The sequence below is a fragment of the Sciurus vulgaris genome (genome assembly GCF_902686455.1).
Source record: "Sciurus vulgaris genome assembly, chromosome: 17".
Lineage (NCBI taxonomy): Eukaryota > Metazoa > Chordata > Mammalia > Rodentia > Sciuridae > Sciurus > Sciurus vulgaris.
Window position 1 is genome coordinate 70,892,419 of NC_136478.1, and position 20,516 is coordinate 70,912,934.

Below are 20,516 nucleotides of genomic sequence, written 5' to 3' on the forward strand. Positions count from 1 at the left end.
AGAGCCACACCTGCGGGATACACCCTCTGTCACACGTTTTAGGTGTAGGTGCCACCCACTCGCTACGCTATTGGTCAAACTGAGCTGAATGATAAGACCAGGGAAGGAAAAGGGGTGGGCCTTCTTGCCTAGCTCCACCCCCTTGGCTCGGCCGCTGCTTCGATTGGCAGATGACTTCGGTTCACCCCCCACCCCCCCAAGCTTGGAAGGCACCTGTCTGTCTCGGATTAGGTACGCGGCCTTTAACGCCCACTCTCCATGCCTTCCTCCATTTTCCCCACCCACTTCCAGGAACAACCAATAGCTTCAAGGCAGAATGTAACCCGCAACCAATTAAGAACGGCTCCGAACTTGACGGACGACTTCCCGCCCCTGATCAGCTTGGCTCCTCCTCCCGACCAATTGGTTAAGGAGAGAGGGGCGGGTACATCCAATCAGCACGACACAGGCCTCCTGATTGACGCACAGGTCCTCGCGCTGGCGTGTTGTGCCCTGAGGCGGGAGGAGGAGGCGGGGCGAGGAAGAAAACCTGAGCCAATCCTAGCAGGCTGCGCGGGAGGCCAATCGAACGCCGCGCCTTGCAGCGATCACCCAATCCGCAGGAGGGGGCCGGCCGCATCTCTGCCAAGAACCAATAGAGTGCGTCCGACGGTCAAGAGCGGCGTGCGGCAGGAGCAATGACAGGCCTATATTCGGTGCTCGGGGGCGGGTCGGCGCCAGAGACGAGAAGAGAGGAGGGGAGGCCTCCTCCGCCGCCGCCATCTTGGACCGGGCCCGGTCAGCTTCCGCGGAGCCATCGGCAGACGCCGCGGCCTCCCTTGAGCCCCGACCCCCGTCGTCAGAACAACCCCGGGCCCACTTCCCCCACCCCACTTCCGCTTCGCGCCGCTATCGCGATAGCGCCCGGGCCCGGGGCGCGAGAAAAAGGCGGCGGGCGCTCGCCTCCCCCGCCTGTCGCGATACGCTCCTCAGCGGCGGCGCCAGCTCCTGCGGTGAGAGCGTCGGGCTCGACTGGGCCAGACCCCTTCCCCTCCCCCGGCGCCGCCGGCCGCCTTCCGCGCCGCCCGCCCCGGCGGCCCGCCGCCTGTCGCGACACGGCGCCCTGCCCTCGCCGCGCGCCCGCCGGGCCCCGCCGCCGCTCCACGCCCGCCGCTCGACCCTTCCGGCCTCGGCCGCCGCCTCCCGCGTGGCGCCGCGCCGGCCGGGGTGCGAGGTGCCGCCCCCTCAGCCGCGCTCGAGTCCGCCCCCGCCGCGGCGCCCGCGCACCCTCCCGCCGCCAGCCCCCCAAGCGCGGCCGCCCCGCTCCGGGCCCCTCCGCCCGGCCGGCGATCGGCGGCGGACGGGCTCCCCGGCCCGCAGCGGCCGCGCTCCGAGTTGGAGCCTCAGCCAAAGTTTCCGCCTCGCAGCGTGCGGCTGTTCCCCCGGTGTACAGTCCCCGCCGCCCGCCCTGTGCCCGAGCGTGGCGACCCCCGACCCAGGCTGCCCCGGGCGTGCCCGCCCTGTCCCCTGGGGCTGGGCGCCGCCTCTGGCCTCGGGGCGCCAGCTCCCCTGGATGCACACTGCCTGCCTCTCCGGGTGTCAAGTCCACCGCGGTGCGGGTGTCGGGGCCGGTTAGCTCCCCGGGTCTGGGTGAAGCCTCCCGAGCCCACTCTCCGTGCTGTTGGTGAGCTCCTGTCGTGGGCAGGGCACGCGCCTGTTTTCCTGAGTAGTAGCTGCTTCTTGGTGCAGGGGCTGTCATCTCCCCCAGGATTAGCTTCCTGCCCTTTTGGTGAGGGTTTTCCACACCTTCCCTCCTCCTGTCTTCTTACCACAGGGACTGTGGCTTCCCAGCGTCTGAGGCATCTATTTTGGGGTGTTGTTTCCCCAGGAGCCAAGTACCCCACTCCCTTTGGTATTCTAAAGAGCTCTCCCAATGAGGTTGTGATTGTCCCATCATTGAGTGTAGGAAGTTGTAGAATGAGGACTTGCATCCCATCCACCTGTCACCCACAGGGATGGAAAACCTTCCAGACCTAAGGTTCCTGATGGGAGAGGTGGCTTTTCTCTCTAGGGTTGTGCTTTCTTTCCAGGTTAAGGAGTTTTTCTTGGTGTTGCCACTCCCAGGTATAAGGTTCCTGCCTTCTTTAGCGTTGACATTGGCCCCTCTCCAGGTTTTGAGGTGCCCCTGCCCCCATATGTGTCTCCACTGGTGAGACTAACTGCCCCCTTGGGTTCTGGTGCTTTTGGCCAATGCTTCTCATCTCTGAGTTTGTAATCACAAGGACCTTGCAATGGGTCCCACTCTGTCGTGGAAGTATAAGGTGCTGAGACTGTGGAGATACCTCATTGTGATCACCTTCCCTGGGACTAACTCCACCTGGTGTAACTCTAAGGTGGGAGTTTCCAGTACCCACCCTTGTATTGTGCTCTACCCATGACCTGACACGGCACAGCATCCTCCCCGAGTTGACACTTGCCTTGTGACACTGCTCACCAGAGCTCCTTTCCTAGAGTGTACGCGCTCCTAGATCAAAGGCACTTTGCACCATGGTCCAGGATCTCTATATGAGCATGTGATGGGTCCAGGATTAGGGACTAAGCATTGTGCCCTTCATGGAGTCTCGCTGTTGCCTGCACCCTAAGGTGAAGTTTTGGGGGCTCTTGTTACTTGCTTCCCTGATCTGGTGTGTGGCTCATCCCACCCGCCCCCCCAGTGTGTGCTCCTAACTTGGGGATGTGCCTCCCCATGAGCATGGGATCCTCGCGGTTGGGCCTGTCTGGGCCAACAGTCCCAGATTTTTCAGTTCTGTCTCAAGAGTCCCCCTGTCTGAGCACATGTTCACTGTGAAGGCACCACCTACTTCAGGGGCTCTGAAGTAGTTAACTCTTGGGGAGGGTCTTGGTGAAGCTTGGATGGGGATCCTCTGGTGGTATCTTTGCTTCCAGGCTGTAGCACCACCCTCCTTTCTCTCTCTACCTTTGCTGGGGATGGGGCATCTGATGTGCAGCCATCCTCTTGTTATGGGGAGAGGATGTGACCTCCACTGACTCCAGCATCCCTGAGCCTCCGGCACTTCCCCTTCTCTTGTGGAGCTGCCTTTCCCCAACCAGGTATCGTCCATACCAGTAGCAGCTGCTCCCACCTTGATGTCAGAAGCATTGCCCCTGGCACCGTCCTGCTCCTCTGGCACCTTGCTTCTGACTCCTTAAGGACTTCCTCCTCCTTGCTACCACAGCATGGTCCCTCCTGGGGGGTATTAGCTCCTTCCTTGCACTAGGGCCTCAACCCCTTCAATATGGGATTTGGGGAGGGTGCCACTTCCCTCAAGTGTGGAGTGCCTTATTCCGGGGTGTGAACCATGAGGTGACTTCTCCCTCCAGCCTCTGACCCTCTGTTGTACGCTTAGGATGGAAGGAGGGAGTGTAAGCTTTTGTTTTAACACTTCTGTCCCTGATGAAGTAAGAGGCTTTTCTTTGCTGGCTGTCAGAGCTACTCACTCTTGGTCAGTATCCTAGCATGCTGCATGTTGGTGTCTAGGCCCTGGTAGAAGGACCCTGGATCAAAGGTACTTGCCCCACCCCAGTTTGAATTCCCTCATTGGGGTTATCCTCTGGGTCCTGTTGGTTCACTTTCCTGGAGATTCCCCACGCATATATCGTTTGACCCTGAGGTACTGCTTTTCTTTGGATGGGCCCTGTACTGGGGAAAGCTAAGCTCCCTGAGTCTCATGTGCCAGCTCCACCTATCTGCACCCATAAGAATGGGTCCCTATGGGGTCAGTGAAAAAACAAAGCAAGCCAAAAAAACCTCATGGTGAAGGTTTGGCTCTGTCCTAAAGTCCTCTGTCTTTACAGTGCCCCATGCATTAAGTGCTAGCCACATGTGGCAATTAGTAACAAGTTTAAAACTAAAACAAAAGAAGCTGCTTGGGAGGCTGAGGCAGGAGGATTGCTTGAGCCTGGAACTGGAGCAATGTATTGTGAATTATTTTTTAAAAAGAGAAAAAGTAAGTTCCTTAGTTGTACTGGCCACCCTTCAAAAATTCTGAGGCCAACCACAGGCTGTGGAATATTTCCCATATTGTACTTGCTCTTGGGCAGGACTGTTAACTATTTCCTACCTGTTGGTGAGGATTCCTGATATGGCCCCATTAGGTTGAGGCTCTTAGGTCCTCCATGTGAAGCAGTTGCTGCTTTCATAATAGAGCAACTGTGGGGAACCTGTGCCCTTTGCCAACAGAGTAGGAACGTCCCCTGGATCTTGGAAATCCTTGCTTTTCAGTTTAGGCCCCTGGGAAGGGCAACCTCTGTTGGCAGCTCAGAAGTCCCCTTAGCATGACCCTCCCTCCCAGGGGTCCCTTGGTCTCCGTGTTGGGCCCTATAAAGATCCTGGTAACTCTGACTGTGGTCTCCTCTGGGTTGCAGTAACTTTCCTTAGGGCAGAGATGCCCCTCTTTAAGTTCTGGGTGCCTACCCTGGTGGTGTAGGTTCCTCTCAGTCTAAATTACCAGTCTATTTGATATGGAAGTCCTTCATGTGTGCACATTAGCTCCCTCGTGGTTAAAGTACCTCTACACCCTCTTATCTTGGTAAGATTTCTGTTTTTTCCCAACCCTCTCTTGGGTACTGCTTTCTGCCCCCAAATCATTAGCCCTTCTTGGTATCACATTCTTTGGATTAGGAGTATTGTCCCCTTTTGGCTCAAGGATTCTGACCTGGAGTAAATTTCTTGGAGGTCTGAGGCCTTCTAACTCTTCTTAGTTTTAGGCACCTCCTGTCACTCTTCCACTTTACCCCAGCATCCCCTCCCTCCTGTGCAGCTCATACATGTATACATAGTATCAGGTCTTTGTCTCTGAGGTGCCATGCCACTTGTCTCTGGGCTTGCCTGAGGAATGACTTCTCCCAGTCACCCCTGCTCCCAGCCCCTCTTTGTAGGAAGTGTGATTTCTAGGGCCACTGCCTTTATCTTGGAGTAACCCTGTGCTGTATGACTGTCCTGCTCTGCAAAATCCTTTGATGGTTATCTGGGGAAAAGATGCTCTGTACTCTAGGAACCTTCCAATTCCTGAGTCAGAGCACCACAAATGTCTTTCCTCATTTTAACAAACTCCCAGAGTATTGCAGCTGGGCAATTGAGGGAGCATAAGAAGAATTGGATCTGGTCTCTCATCAGATAGTACACGTTTCTTCCCTTTACCATCCCTCCCACCCCATGTTACCCATCCACATCTGTGTCTCTGGGTTGGACTAGCCAGGGAACAGGTGTTAATTCCTTCCTAATCTTTGCCAGCAGCGTCTGTCTCCAAGGGAGTATGAAGAGAGTGCGTCTGTAGGGCAGGGAAGATGGCGGACAAGCGCAAGCTCCAAGGTACGGGACTGACTGCCCACTGCACATGGAGCCAAATGCTTTCTTCTGGGGCTTCCTCCTTGAGTGCTGCATTGGTAGTATACCAACAGCCTGCCTTCCTCCCTGGCAGGTGAGATTGATCGCTGCCTCAAGAAAGTGTCCGAGGGTGTGGAGCAGTTTGAAGATATTTGGCAGAAGGTACAGGGGCCCTAAAAAATTGGGGTTTCCTGGGAGAACACAGGAAGAGCCTTGGGGTCTCTGGATATTGGCCAGGGAGAGGGGCTGCATATCCTGATGCTTAGCACCTATGCGAAGCAGCTTAAAGATGGATGGCAGGGGGTTGGGGTGGGTGTCAGAATCCCCAGCCCAAGGAAGAGAGAGACTGGACCTTTGCCGTGGAGCAGGTTTCGGGACAGCCACTCCCACACTGACTGCTGGATTCTCCATCCCTCAGCTCCACAACGCAGCCAACGCGAACCAGAAAGAAAAGTATGAGGCTGACCTAAAGAAGGAGATTAAGAAGCTACAAGTGAGGGGGCTGGGGCTGGACTCCTGTGTCCTGTGGGAGGAGGGCCTGGGAGAGTGGACTGCTGGGTCCCAAGGAGAAAAGGGAGCTGGGGGTCCTGGTTCCCAAATCCGAGGTTTGATTTTCTTGATTCTCTCATCTGCAGCGGCTGAGGGACCAGATCAAGACATGGGTAGCGTCCAATGAGATCAAGGACAAAAGGCAGCTTATTGACAACCGCAAGCTCATCGAGACGGTAGGAGCCCAGAGCCTTGGTTCCTGAAAGGAGTTGTGGTGGCCAAATTCGTGGGAGCCCAGAGGGCAGAGATGGAGCAGTCACTCCAGAGATGCCAGGAGGAATAAGGCGTTTAACCTGAAGGAAGGGTAGGGGCAGTGGGCTCAGAGACTGAGAGATGGGTCCTGAGGCATAGGTTCAGGTGTTGCTGGCTCTTGGTTCCATTCCCACCTTCAAGACCACCCTCCTGCCAACTGCATTCTCCACAGCAAATGGAACGGTTCAAAGTTGTGGAAAGAGAGACCAAAACCAAAGCTTATAGCAAGGAGGGCCTGGGCCTGGCCCAGAAGGTAGATCCCGCCCAGAAGGAGAAGGAAGAGGTTGGCCAGTGGCTCACGGTGAGTTGGGGCAGAGAAGAGGAGGTGAACTTGGGGCCCTGAACCTAGCATACACAGGAACCCTGGCTAACAGCCTTCTCCCCTGTAGAATACCATCGACACCCTAAACATGCAGGTGGACCAGTTTGAGAGTGAGGTGGAATCGCTGTCGGTGCAGACACGCAAGAAGAAGGGCGACAAGGATGTGAGTGGGGGGAGCTCCAAGGCCCCCGGGTGGTGGATGGAGGTGGGCTAGCAAGTGGAAGACCCGTCTAAGCCCATGGGAACTGGGCTGAATGCCTGGGCAGATCTGGGGTGAGGGATTGGAGAGGCAGAATTGGGGTGGTGCGGGGAGGAGGTAGACAGAATCTTAGGCTCCTAGGTATCTGGGTAGATAGTGGGGCCATCACAGAGGAGCAGTTTGGGGGGAAATGAACTCAGGTTCAGCTGGGGCCAACAGTCCAAGTGTGGAGCCTGGAGGATGGCCCATGTGGGAGACCTCATAGCACCTACAGCCCAGATTCACAGAAGAGGGTGGTGGGTAGACAAGACAGGGCTCAGAGCAGCGAGTGTGCCCTAAAGGAGATGAAGTCAGATGTTGGAGTCCTGGACTCTGCTCTAGGGTTATAGGGTGTGGATTCAGAGGAATGCAAATAACACGATGGGGTTCCCTAAGAAAGTTGGGGGTGGCAGCTGTGACAGTTGGATATGAGACCCTGAGAGGTTTAGGAAGCAAGGACTCAGAGGGAGACAATGGTTCCTTGAAGAAAGAAGAAATTTGAAACTGGGCTAAGGTGTCAAATCCTAGAGGGAACCGGGGCATCGGGAGCAGGCAGGAACTGGGCTTCTGGATCTGGACCTCCTTACGGGTATACAGATAGGCGTGGGCCAGTGACGACAGAGCGCCATGATCACAAACAAGCAGCCCTCAGATGGTGCCGCCATTATTACTGTTAGGGCAAGTCCGGAGAACAGGGTGTTGGTCCCAGGAGGTCAGAGCAGGTGAGAGCTCAGTTGAGAGGCTGCCAGTGGCATAAGGGCGTCTGGGTCTTTCACAGGTTTCCAGGGAATCCCTGGATCCAAAAAGCATCCGGGAGGGAGAGGTGGGGATCCCTGAGATGTCAGAAATCTTGAGCTTGGTTCTGGGGGGCGGCAGGGATAGAGGGTGGGCAGACTCCACACCGCCCCATGCTGGGAGGGGCCGGAGTGGAGCCTCTGGGTCACCATGGGGATTGGGGACTGAGGACAGGTTCTGTGGGGGCAGGAGGGGCCGGGCAGGCGCTCTGCAGCCCCTGAGCCTGGCCCTGGGCTCGCCAGCAGAAGCAGGACCGGATCGAGGGCTTGAAGCGGCACATTGAGAAGCACCGCTACCATGTGCGCATGCTGGAGACCATCCTGCGAATGCTGGACAACGACTCCATCCTCGTGGATGCCATCCGCAAGATCAAGGACGATGTCGAGTACTACGTCGACTCCTCTCAGGACCCCGACTTCGAGGAGAATGAGTTCCTCTATGACGATTTGGATCTCGAGGACATTCGTAAGGCCCCGGGCCGGCCTTCGTGGTGCAGAGGGTGAGGGACCCGAAGGTCTAGCCGCACCAGCTAAGATGCCCCTCTCCTGCCTCCACAGCACAGGCGCTGGTCGCCACCTCCCCCCCCAGCCACAGCCACATGGAGGACGAGATCTTCAACCAGTCCAGCAGCACGCCCACCTCGACCACCTCCAGCTCTCCCATCCCCCCCAGCCCAGCCAACTGCACTACGGTGAGGACCCAGAGCAGCAAGGTGCCCTGTTTCCAAGAGGGTGGGAATTAACAGGAGCCTGCTTTCTCCAAAGTGGCCTGCAGGGAGGGCAGCTGAGGCTTCTTCAGATCCCCAAGGGATATAAAGAGCTGATAGGTGGAACCTGGGATCCCACACAGGCTTAAGCCACGGGTGGGTCCTAGGTGTGTGGGGTGCCTGAGGCCTTAATGACTGCTCCCAAAAGGCAAGGACACTGGAGAACCTGGATTTAGGTGGTTTCTCCAGAAGAATTAAGGTCAGTCGGCTGGGTCCAGGTCCCTAGGAGGTTCAGAGATGGGTATCTCTGCGTTGGGACCCAAGAGGCCATACAGGTGTCTGACTCTGCCTCCCACAACCAGGAGAACTCTGAAGATGATAAGAAGAGAGGACGCTCGACAGATAGTGAAGTCAGCCAGGTGGGTCCAGGCCAGTAATTGATGGACATGTCCCTGTTTATTCAGTGGTTCCCAAAGACATATTCAGGCCTGAGTGCCAGCCACAGTGCTAAGGCTTGGGGACATTGTGGAGAGTCAGAAAGCGTTGCCACCTTGAGGGCAGATAGGCAGGAGACCAATGCCGTAGTTGGTTGCCTGTGCCCTGGGCTCCAGAAGAAGACAGGAGAGGCAACAGCAGTTCACAGAGGCAGTCTCTGAAGAACGCTTGGGAGTGGGTTGAGGCTTGCCTGGGGTTGTGGGACTACAGGGCTGGGGCTTTGCACACCAGCTCTAAAGGGCCAGGCAAGCCTGAGAAGTGAGGGGTTAAAAAGCAAACACGTTTGCTGTACACGTAATGTACGTGGCAGGTACCTGAGGGGACGACGCCTGGCCCTCAGTGAGCCTCGTCAGTTCTGTCACCGCCTCCCTGCGTAGGAGCATACTCAGGAAACAGATGGTGTTAGGCAGGGCAGAATAGGCCTAGAGCCCCCTGTGGGCTCATGAGAGGGTGGTCCAAGGGAGACGCCCTGGGTGGGCATCAAGTGAGGCTGGGGTAGGGACTTCCAGGTAGGGGCCTGGTTCTGCCACCTTCCTGGGCTCCTGCAGCCAAACAGCAGTCCCATTTGGTGCTTGGTGAGCCTGAGCTTCCCTTGTGGTTAAGAGATGTCCACGAGGCGGTTGACACCACAGCCCGTATTGTCTGTCAGAACTTGGCTGTAGCGGGATGCCCTCCTACTGCGCTCTGCAGTGTTATGATTTGTGATCCCTGAGTGGCTTTGGTGGTCCTTTCAGTGACATTGAGAGCATTGCTTGACTGTCAGTTGGTTTCCCTCTACTCTTGGACATGAGGCTGCTCCGACTCATAACGTCCTGAGGGCATTGAGGAGTCTCCCACTAGACCCTTTTGACCAACAGATGGGTATTCTCTGACTGACAGCAAGAGTTGTGCCAGGTCACCATGGGGTACATGTGGAGTGTCCTGGCAGAATTGAGGGCACTGAGTAGACTGGAAATAAATGTTTTGAGCATAAAGGTGACTGAAACAGTTAGGGTGAGGTCCCCCAGGTTCCCTGGAGGATGGGAGCAGTCAAGGGCAGCAAGTTCAGAGAAGAGGTTGGTGGGACACTGATGGAGCCTCTGACCAAGGTGGGTAGGGAACCTGCTGATCCACTGGGTGCTGACACTTTGTTCTCTCTTCCCTGCAGTCTCCAGCCAAAAATGGTTCCAAGCCTGTCCACAGCAACCAGCATCCCCAGTCCCCAGCTGTGCCACCCACCTACCCTGCTGGTCCCCCACCTGCCGCCTCTGCCTTGAGCACCACCCCTGGCAACAATGGGGCCCCTGCCCCAGCAGCACCCCCAAGTGCCCTGGGCCCCAAGGCCAGTCCAGCTCCCAGCCACAACTCGGGCACCCCTGCCCCCTATGCTCAGGCCGTGGCCCCACCAGCCCCCAGTGGGCCCAATGCTGCCCAGCCCCGACCCCCCAGTGCCCAGCCTGGCGGGGGTGGCGGTGGTGGTGGCGGAGGGAGCGGCAGTAATAGTAACAGCAGCACAGGTGGAGGGGCTGGCAAGCAGAACGGTGCCACCAGTAAGTGGAGGCCAGCAGGGTGGGAGGAGGAGAGGAGGGGCCTGGAGGCGGCCGGTAGCAGCCAACAGCCCTTCTCTGCTGTTTGCTCCCCAGGTTACAGCTCAGTCGTGGCAGACAGCCCTGCAGAGGTGGCCCTGAGCAGCAGTGGGGGCAGCAATGCTAGCAGCCAGGCCCTGGGCCCCACCTCAGGTCCCCACAACCCACCTCCTAGCACCTCGTGAGTGTCTTGGTGATGGTGTGCTGTTGCAGTCTCCCTTCTGGAACAGAGGCTCTGGTGGCTCCCTCATTACAGGGCTGCTGGCCTTGGGCAGGGCATCCAGTAGGCTTTGTCTTCCACCTTGGCTGGGTGTCCTGTCTCCTCTTCTCTCCACTGGGAGGTGTGCATTAGCATCTAGCTTTACCCTTTACATTGTCCTAAGATCTGCCTTCCTGTCATTGGGACTTTTCTCCAGAGCCCCACCATACTCCCCTCACCATTTCTATTTCTTGCCCCAAGGCTAACTCCCTACTGGATGGACATTGTTCCACTTTCCCAGGGGAAATGTCCCAAATCCTCCTTCGTTTCTAGACATTCCTCCAAACTTTAGGTCAGAGCACTCCTCTGGGCTCACCTGTTTTTGAAAGAATGCTGAATGAAGGACCTGCCATCCTCCTCCTCCACCCCAGCTCTAGCTGGGCTGCCTCAGGGGCACCTGCCCTGTGTCCACCCTTCTGAGGCTGCTTGTTTTTTGCTGGGAATGTTCACCCCCACACCTCCACCTCAACGACTACTCTAGAGAGCTATCCCCCCATTTTCTCTTAACCCCATGGCCTATTTGAGCACCCTGAGAATCTGTATTCCCACTCCTGCAGCTCTGCTTTACTGAGGAAAAGATTCCAGAAATTGATTCTGCCTTGGTCCCCCAAAACTGCTTCTGCCCTAAGCAGCCCCTCTCAGAGCCCATCTAGCTTCTCTCTGCTCATCGCTCAGGACCTTCCTCCGCCACTTCCCCTTCTCCATCCTCTTCCCAGGAAGGAACCCAATGCGGCAGCCCCAACAGGGGCTGGAGGTGTAGCCCCAGGCTCAGGGAACAACTCAGGGGGACCCAGCCTCCTAGTGCCACTGCCTGTGAACCCCCCCAGCTCCCCAACGCCCAGCTTCAGTGAGGCCAAGGCAGCCGGTGCCCTGCTTAATGGACCTCCGCAATTTAGCACCACCCCAGAAGTCAAGGTGAGCTCTGTGTGTCCCTGGTGACTGAATCTGAATCTGTCTGGTTTTCTCTCCCCTTTTCTCATTTGATTTTTCCCTGGAACTGTTCCACCCCACCTCCTCACCTCCATCTCTGGTGCTCTCAGCCCCTTTTGACTCTTCTCTGGGACTGTTTCCCTGATCTTTTCCTCTCTTGATTATATTTGCTCACTTGATTTCCATGGGTTCGTCTTCACTTCCCCAGGCCCTCAGTCTGTCCTCTCTCCTCCTAAGACGCCTCGTGCTTTCTACTTCACATGCCCATTCCCTAAGTCACCATGCCCTGTGCCTTCTAAGAGACCATTTCAATCAGGAAAACACTTGAGTGGGGTGTGGTGTCACACCTGAGCCCAGCAGCTCAGGAGGCTGAGGCAGGCCAGTCTAAGCGACTCAGCAAGACCCTGTCTCAAAAAAAGACTGGGGATGTAGCCCAGTGGTAGAGCACAACGGGGTTCTATCACCAATATCACCAAAAGCAAAAAAATACTTGTTCAAGTCACTTCTCTCAACCAGGCTGTGTGCCCTCAGGAATTGTTCCAGTGTTGGAGGAAGCTGTGTGTGAACAGGTGGCCACAGAGGAGGCACCTGTGGGCTACAGGGGGGTGCCTTACCTGTCCTGGGAGGCAGGTCCAGGAAGGCTCTGAAAGGGCTGACGCTTAAGCTGTGTGCATAGGGTAGGTGAGAACTGAAGCCAGAGGAATGCTGGGAAAGGGGCTGATCAGCCCAGGCAGTGTTGGGATTCAGCAGACAAAGAGCCTGGCTGCTGTGCTGAAGAGGGTGCTGGCTGGCTACACGTGTCGCAGGGGCCTGGACAGTAGACGTCCTCACTGTTAGGCTTGCCACATAGGATTCTTTGCAAGACCATTCTTTGTGAAGAATGGAATAGTTTCTGACTTGGAAGAGGCATTCAAATTGCATGGGTATTATGGACAGCAAATTCAGTGTGTACTTTTCTGGAGAAAGGAATCAGCAGCTTTGAGAAGGAGTCCATGGTTTTTAAAAGGGGAAAAAAATCACTGGGGTGGGAGATAGGGAGCCTTGCAAGGTTGTAGGTAGAGACTGGACAAAACCAGACTTCACTGGAGAGGTCCTGTGGGCCTGCTGTGGATGGAGCAAAGGGTGATGTGAAAGCCCTGGGCAGCTCTAGGCATGGCTGGGGGATAGAATGGGTCCCTCCAGGGGATTTGGTTGCAAGGTGGGTCGGACTTGCTGACCAAAGGGTTGTGTAAAGTGGGTGGAGGAGCAGCCCTGTCTGCAGGGAGCAGTTATCAGTTCCAGCCCAACCTGCTGGTGTTCCCAGGGAGGACACTGAGTGCCAGAGGGACAGCTATTTGCTCCCAAGGGAATGAGGTAGGCTGCAGACCTCCCACCTCCTTAAAGGTGTCACATGATACCATAGGTAGCCAAGAGACTTCTTTTCCAAAGTATGGGGTTCCTTACAGGAATGTCCTATGACAAACAGTAGCACACCAGGTGTTCTGTAGGTTCTTCCTGTGTCGCACTTTGCAGTGGAGAGTCCACATAGCTTCCAGTTTTCCCCACAGATCTTGAGGAGTAGGTGATTGGCTCTTGATGGTTCTCAACAGAACAGGCAAGAGTCCTGGGGCCTTGTCAGGCTGTTCTTGGCAGTCTGCTCTAGGCCCTCAGTACAGACCTCTTCTCTCCCTAGGCTCCTGAGCCTCTGAGCTCCCTGAAGTCCATGGCAGAGCGGGCAGCCATCAGCTCTGGCATTGAGGACCCTGTGCCAACGCTACACCTAACAGAGCGAGGTAAGAGTCCAGGGATGGTGGAGAAGGGGGCGAGTCAAAGAGAACGGTTGGCCCATCCATCCTCCTCACTGGGGGCTTGACCCTGCCCTCCCCACAGACATCATCCTGAGCAGCACATCAGCACCTCCGGCCTCCACCCAGCCACCCCTGCAACTGTCAGAGGTGAACATACCACTGTCACTAGGCGTGTGTCCGCTGGGGCCAGTGCCCCTCACCAAGGAGCAGCTCTACCAGCAGGCCATGGAGGAGGCTGCCTGGCACCACATGCCCCATCCCTCTGACTCCGAACGCATCCGGTGAGGGGCCACAGAATGGGCTGAGGGCCGGGACTCCAGAGTCTGAGGGAGGAGGCAGCAGCTGGGGGAGCTGGCTCCTGGGTTCTGAGAGACTAGGTAAAAGAGAGCTGGCCCCAGGAAGTGAAGGCCTGGCTTGGGGTTCCCACCAGTTGGAAACTGAGCCAGAAGGCAGCTGGCACTAACCCCCTGCTGCTTCACAGGCAGTACCTTCCCCGGAACCCTTGCCCGACGCCCCCCTACCACCACCAGATGCCACCCCCACACTCGGACACCGTGGAGTTCTACCAGCGCCTGTCGACTGAGACGCTGTTCTTCATCTTCTACTATCTGGAGGTACAGCAGGGCCCCCGGGGCAGCCTCGGGCCCCCCAGCTCCGCCGCCACCGCCGCCGTCCCCCCTCGGGCTGGAGGGGCGAGGTGGGTGCCCCACTGCGGCCACCGGGACCGCACCCCCTCCCTATCCCAGTCCTGGGCCCTGCTCCCCCAAACCAAGCCTGTCCCAGTCTCTATCCAGCCTAGTGGTGTGAGAGCTCCTCAGACCGAGGGAGAGACAGGCCTCCGTGGCAGCCCCAGACCTCTTGGTTTCCCCAGCATGGCCCACAGCCCCTTCCCAGCTCCTCCTCTCAGGCCCCTCAGTCTTGGCCCTCCTGTTCTCAGGCGTCCCTGCAGACTTCTGGGAACCCATGCACCCTCCTGACCCCAGCCCATCATGAATACCCTCCCCTCATCCCCACAGAGAAGTTCTCTAAACTTTCTCTTCTGAGCTGTCATCATACGTTAGTTTCTCTTCCTTCTCAAAGTTTCTCTGAAAGCAATTTCCACCTCCTGTCTCATTTTTCTTCTCCTGACCAACATTGGTATGTTCCATGCCCCCAGCGCTGTCTCCAAGTGGACTGTCCAGCCCAACTGTGGTCTGTAGTGGGGGCCCGGGTCCAGCCCTGATGCCCCACCCCACCCCCTGGTCCTTACCCAGCTTGGGGACCCCCTGATCCCCTCTCCTGCCTTCTTCCCCTAGGGCACTAAAGCACAGTACCTGGCAGCCAAGGCCCTAAAGAAGCAGTCATGGCGATTCCACACCAAGTACATGATGTGGTTCCAGAGGCACGAGGAGCCCAAGACCATCACCGACGAGTTTGAGCAGGTGAGGGCCCCACCCACCCTGGTCACACTGAGAGATGGCTAGCGTCCCCCAGCCCAGGCAGCCCCTGCTGGCCTTTCTCCTTTACTCCCACCCTTGAGCCAGCTCAGACCTGCAGATAACCGAGTCTGCTCTGCTTGGGATGCCATCTTCATCTTTCACTTGTCCAGCTCTAAGTCTGAGCCCAAACATTGGGCCCAAAACAAACTCAAACTGAGCCCAAATGTCCCTTCCCAGAGAAGCCTTCCTGGAGCCAGCAGCCTGTGTCTCTAGGCACCTTGGTTGGGAGTGTGGAATTTCCTAGTTGGCATGTCTCCCTGAACCAGGCCATGGGCTCCACTGTACCCAGCAGAGCAGGGGCTCAGCAGACACTCAGGGGAGGCTGTTAAGATGGCCTTCTCATGTTCCAACAATTAACTGAGTGGAAACATCTTGGAGTCAGCCTCCTGAGTTTGAGCCCAGCTCCAGCTGGCTGCCCTTGTACCAGTCTGTCTTCTTATCTGTAAAAATGGGGTAACAGGACCCACCTCTGCAGTTGTTACAAGGATTAAATGAGCTAATAACCTGTAAGTACTAATGGTGCCTGCTACACAGTGAGCGTCATGGACCTTTTTTTTTCCAAGTTACTTTCATTTGGTGTGTTCCACAGTGGTTTTTCTCCACAAGTATTTCCCAGATGTCAAGCCCCCTCAGTGATCCTTGTCCTCACCGAATCCCGTTCTGCTCCTCTGGTCTCCAGGCTGCTTTCTTTGAAGCATTTCAGACCCTCACTCAGGACCTAGCTCCTCTCCAACCTTGACCACTTGACTGCAGACTTCCTGTCCCCTCCTAGTTTGGTCCTCCACATCAGTACATTCCAGGGCATCCAGTCAATCAGAAATTCCCACACCACCACTGTCAAAATAAAGCATCCCTGCAGAGCGCCTGGATGTAGACTCTGAGCCTGTTGGGTTCTCTAGGCAGGGGCGATGGTACCTGCTGCCTCAAGGTCCTTGTGAAGACTCCACACGGGGCCTTCACAGCTGTGCTGGACACAGGAGAGGCGCTCCACAGCCGCAGCCGATGGGAGGAGGGCGGCCTTGCAGACAGGCCTGGGTGAGGCCTGACTCAGGCACACACACCCTGCACCATGGTGACATCTGCTGTCCAGACACTGCGATGGAGTGAAACTGCACGTGTGGGGCAGCTGGCCTGGCACTCTGTGGCTCCTAGAACTGCCCTGGTTGTCTGACCCAGCTCCCAGCCCACCAGCTCATCCACTCACTGACCACCTTCTCCCCTGGCCAGGGCACCTACATCTACTTTGACTACGAGAAGTGGGGCCAGCGGAAGAAGGAAGGCTTCACCTTTGAGTACCGCTACCTGGAGGACCGGGACCTCCAGTGACACCGGCCCCTCTACCTGACCCTTCCCCCGCATGCTGATCCCCCTGCCCAGGTGAGGGCCCTGCCCTGGAAGACTGGGGAGGCCCCAGGCCATGGGGCACCCCCTCCCCCAGGAAGCAGGGAGAGGGCCGGGAGGTTTTCTCTTCCTCTCAGCCCCACCCTGGGGGCCCGGGGGCGAGGGCTGCCCCCTCCTCCCCTCCCCAGTGAGGGACATTTTTTGGTAAACCTATTTTCATTTTGGAAAATATTTATGAATAAATAGTTTTATATGACGGCTGGCAGCACAGCCTCTCCTGTACCCCCTCAGGAGTCAGTGAGCAAGATGATCCTGCTGGCGGGGGCGCCGGGCTAGCTGGGGGTTGAACTGGGAGTTATACCGCCGACGCCGATCATCTGTCTCTTCCTCCTCTGGCTGACCCTCCTGGGGCACCCGGCCATGGACCCGGGCCAGCAGGGCCTCAGCCCGAGCCCTCTCAGCCTCTTCCCGCCGAAGACGTTCAGCTCGAAGCTGGTCCAGGGATGGGGGCCTAGGGAAGAGGGGCAAGGTCAGAAAGCAAGGCAGCCCCTACCTCTACCACCAGGGCCCCTGCCAGTGTCTGAGGCTGCTGCTTCAGCTCTTAAAGCCACCTGGTGCTAGGACACCATGAGCAGGTCCCTGGCCCACCCTCTTGTGGGCTTCTATTCTCCCCAGTTCTAAGACCGGTTGCCCTCTGTTCCCCCAAACCCTGACCCAGGCCAGGAACACACACAGCAGAATCCTGGGCCTTTGGACCCATTTCCCCTTCTGAGGTAAAACAGATTGCAGTTTGAGCCCTTGCTCTGCACTTAGGGATCGAGCATCTTAGGGACACAAGCCTTATATTCTCTAACCCAGTGATTCTCAAATGTTTTGGTCTCTGAACCCCTTTATACTCTTAAAAGTTGAGGACATCAAAGACCTTTTGTTTAAGTGGGTTATATCTGTTAATATACTGAAGCTGAAGCCAAACAGATTGTGGATACAAGTATTCATAACACCAAGCCATCAAACAAAGGCATGTCATGTCATGAAAGAAGCTCAACACTACAGAACTCCAGAGGGCTTTTTGGAACTTGGGGTCCCTGGACCACGTGTTGAAAACCCCTTCCCACCCCACCTGCCCATGGCTAGGATGCCCAGACTGGGCTGCAGCCAAGTCCTCCATCTGGCCTGGACTGCCCTGTACTGGTCTTTGTTCTTACTGCTTGGGCCGCTGCTTCTCAGATCCTTCCATCTTTTCCTTCCTCTTGTGACCTCGTTCTTCACTGCTGTGCCTTCTCTTCTTCCCCAGATGCTTCTGCATCTCCTGCAAGGGGTCTAGTCGGCTCTTGATCTTCTCATCTCTGCCTGAGCCTGTTGGGGAACCCCTTCGCTTTGGGGGGAGCTGGTACCAAGGGGGTTGAGTCTGGGCCTCTGCTGCACTCTGGCCCAGATACGTCAGGATGCCCAGTGCTTTTTCCTGCCTCTCCTGAGGAAGCCAGAAAAAAGAGATGTGATACAGTCCGCAGTTCCTCGGGGAGCTCTGGATGGGGTAACAGAAACCCAGGGCACTCTACCCAAGCATCAGGTCCTGGGGAGGAGAACCAGGTATTCCACCATTGGAAATCAGGGCCAGTCGTGACTCCACTGCCAGGTGCTAAGCCTAACAGACACTGGCTGAGCTCCTGAGGCAGGCACAGTGGCAAATGCAGTAAGCTGGTAAATGGGAGAATGGGCAGAACTCCGAGTTCAAAGGCGGGCAGCTGTGGGAAGATGGCTGAAAGCACAGTGGTGGAGGTTGGGGAATGACCTCAGAATGATGGAGATGCCAGAGAGCAGGAAAGTGGCAGGGTCTCATTCACACTTAAAACGTTTTAGAAGCTGGGTGTGGTGGCGCACACCTGTAATCCCAGCGACTCAGGAGGCCGAGGCAGGAGAATTGTGAGTCCAAGGCCAGCCTCAGCAATTCAGCAATGCCCTGTCAATAAATAAAATATAGAAAAGGGCTGCGGATGTGGCTGAGATTGAACATCCTGGCGTTCAATCCCTGATATAGAAAAATAGAATATGTAAGCACCAGCCCTCTCATCCACTAACTGGGGCTATGAGTGCCCCACAGCAATAACCAGCATCCTGGGCGCTGTTGCAGTCCTGTCGGAAATGTTCTGTTTGCTCTTTCAGCATACTTCTTACCACTCAGTCACAGCCAGGGCCCAAAGTGTTCCCCCTCCCCCAGTCTCTTCAGGATCCCTATGACACAGGTGAGGCCAGCTTACTTTTTCCTGTCGCTTTTCTTCCTCATACTCTTTATTGCCTCTGGTCACCCCTTTCCCTTCCTCCAGCAAATCCCGGAACAGGTCCACAGGGCCAGACCTTGGGGCTCCCGCCTCTGCTGCATCAAGCTCAGGCAGTGAATTCTGGTGCCTGGCTTTCTTCCTTAGGAACTCTGTGCGGGCCTGGGGGAGAAGAATTATAGGAAGGATATGCAAAACCTGGAGGTCACTCAAGGGACTCAAATGTGCGGAATGCAGAAAGCACAGTAGCCCACCACCCCTGGGGGGGTACAAGAGACCACAGGATAACAGGACCCAGAAAAGGCACTTGTCTCAGCATGGGTGAGAATAGATGCTTTCAAATAGTAAATGGTGAGGTTATCAAGGACAGTTGGAAAAAGATCCCTGGTCTAAACCGAAAGGGATTACAGTCTGGAGTGATGTGATAAAAACGCTATAGATCTGGGGATGGTAGTGCTTCCTATAATCCCAGCTACTGGGAAGGCTGAGGCAGGGAATTCAAGATGGAAGCCACAACTTAGCAAGACCCTATCCCAGAATTTTAAGGAAGGGCTGCAGATGTGGCTCAGTAGTGGAGCATTCGCCCAGCATGTATGAGTCCCTGGTTTTCATCTCTACCACATACACAAAAAATAACTATAGGGCTCGGGTGCAGCTCAGTTGTAGAGTCCCTGTTAGCATGATCGAGGCGCTCTGGTTAGATCCAGTGATGGTGGTGGTGATTTACAATGGCTAGTTAGATTGCTTCTGGGCAAATGCTCTGAATTCCAGGCATGGTGTCAAGTCATTACCCCAAAACGATTAGTAATTTCTACTGATAAATGAGAATTTTTAAAACAGACTGCCACCACCTCCCCAACCACTGTTGAGGATAAGATTAGCTGAGGAATTAAAAGGCGTAAACCAAACAGACTCAGGAGCTATAAAGAAAGCCTCTGAGCTGAGTGCGGTGGCCCATGCCTCTAATCCTAGAGACTCAGGAAGCTGAGGCAGGAGGATCTTAAATTTGAGGCCAGCCTCAGCAACTTGGTAAGACCCAGTCTAAAAAGGGAGGGGAACAGTTGGGGATGTAGCTCAGTGGTACAGCGCCCCTGGGTTCGATCCCCAATACAAAAAAAAAAAAAAAAAAAAAGGAGAAGCTTCGTGTGTGTGTGTGTGCGTGCGTGTGCGTGTTTGCGGAGCAGTGCAAGGGTTAGGGTTCGTCTAGTGAAGTAGAACCTGGCTTGTCCCACTAGTCCCTCTTCCTGTGCCTTCCTCTCTGAAGCTATCTCACTTCGCGCAAGATGACAACGCCCCTCCAAGAACTCAGTGCTTGAGAGATTCGCAAATCAAGGGGTCTACAGAGTGAACACACAAATAGGGTGCGCAGGCAAACTGGTTAAAAGGTAATTTCCTTGAAACACATTCTTCACAGGTTCGTTTATTCAACAACTAATTATTAAACTACTACTCTGAGGCAGGCTCGGGACACTTAAACACATCCCGGGAAGAACCAAGACCGGCCATTTCTAGGAATTTTGCCGAGGTGGGCTTAGGGCTTGCAAAGAACTGTCGACAGAAACGGGACCCACGTCCAATAAAAGCGCAGCACGCCTGCGCAGTTCCCACTTCCGCTTCCTGCCCGGGGCGCCGGCGTGATTGGCCGCAGTGGCTCCTCCCGCCGTACTTACCTCTTGCTGAGCAAGCAGTACCCTCCGCTCACGCTCCTTTTCTTCTTCCCTGGCCTGAGCTTCGTCACGCCGCACGCGGGCGACATTGTCCTTATTCCGAACATGCCAGCTTTTCTTGGGCAAAATGTTCATGGCGCTGTAGCTGTCCGCAGACTGGGAGAACCGCCTCCTAGCACTTCTAATTGGCGGGAGGATGCTCCGCCCTGTTGTCTCTGCCTCGGCCACGGATTGGTTTGTTAATTAGCACCGCCCCCCCTAGTCTGTAGCGCGAGATGACTGGCCGAGACACCCTCCATCACAGCCAATCTCAGACATTGGGCGCGTAGTATCGCCTAGCGACAACTTTCGTTGGGATTCTGTAAGAGGCCCCGCCCCTGACGCTGCCGGATGCGCCCGCCGATTGGCTGGCATGCCGTCAAGCCCTCCGCGCCGACACGCATGCCCATACACCAGATTGGCTAGTCCCGGGGCGAAGCCCTGCCCCGGCT

General features: G+C 56.1%; 2 protein-coding genes across 3 annotated transcripts; one reads left to right on the top strand and one right to left on the bottom strand.

The window, feature by feature from the left end:
- The first annotated feature begins 714 nt into the window (after positions 1 to 714).
- Positions 715 to 16,338, top strand: CNOT3 (CCR4-NOT transcription complex subunit 3). Of its 2 annotated transcripts, none has more exons than XM_079118158.1 (18): positions 715 to 992; positions 5,276 to 5,350; positions 5,460 to 5,527; positions 5,784 to 5,858; positions 6,001 to 6,090; positions 6,339 to 6,467; positions 6,556 to 6,651; positions 7,764 to 7,986; positions 8,079 to 8,212; positions 8,590 to 8,646; positions 9,870 to 10,251; positions 10,345 to 10,468; positions 11,263 to 11,461; positions 13,149 to 13,248; positions 13,346 to 13,544; positions 13,745 to 13,877; positions 14,559 to 14,684; positions 15,969 to 16,338. In XM_079118158.1, the coding sequence occupies exons 2-18, from the start codon at positions 5,326 to 5,328 to the stop codon at positions 16,065 to 16,067; spliced, it is 2,259 nt and encodes a 752-aa protein (XP_078974284.1). In that variant the 5' UTR covers positions 715 to 992; positions 5,276 to 5,325; the 3' UTR covers positions 16,068 to 16,338. The 2 variants fall into 2 exon arrangements, with proteins under 2 accessions (XP_078974284.1, XP_078974285.1); XM_079118159.1 differs by having other exon boundaries at positions 7,767 to 7,986.
- Positions 16,296 to 20,391, bottom strand: LENG1 (leukocyte receptor cluster member 1). Its single transcript, XM_079118253.1, has 4 exons — positions 20,029 to 20,391; positions 18,341 to 18,520; positions 17,288 to 17,553; positions 16,296 to 16,593 (listed from the first exon to the last, which is right to left on the bottom strand). Exons 1-4 carry the CDS (start codon positions 20,158 to 20,160, stop codon positions 16,377 to 16,379), a joined length of 795 nt encoding a protein of 264 aa, XP_078974379.1. The 5' UTR covers positions 20,161 to 20,391; the 3' UTR covers positions 16,296 to 16,376.
- Between the last annotated feature and the right edge of the window lie 125 nt (positions 20,392 to 20,516).

Coding starts and splice junctions, on each gene's coding strand:
- CNOT3 (XM_079118158.1), top strand. CDS start 5,326: ATGGCGGACAAGCGCAAGCTCCAAG. Junction 5,528..5,783: donor TTGAAGATATTTGGCAGAAG/GTACAGGGGCCC, acceptor TCCATCCCTCAG/CTCCACAACGCAGCCAACGC. Junction 13,878..14,558: donor TCATCTTCTACTATCTGGAG/GTACAGCAGGGC, acceptor TTCTTCCCCTAG/GGCACTAAAGCACAGTACCT.
- LENG1 (XM_079118253.1), bottom strand. CDS start 20,160: ATGAACATTTTGCCCAAGAAAAGCTGGCATGTTCGGAATAAGGACAAT. Junction 17,554..18,340: donor AAGAAAAGCGACAGGAAAAA/GTAAGCTGGCCT, acceptor TGGCTTCCTCAG/GAGAGGCAGGAAAAAGCACT. Junction 16,594..17,287: donor GAGAAGCAGCGGCCCAAGCA/GTAAGAACAAAG, acceptor CCTCTTCCCTAG/GCCCCCATCCCTGGACCAGC.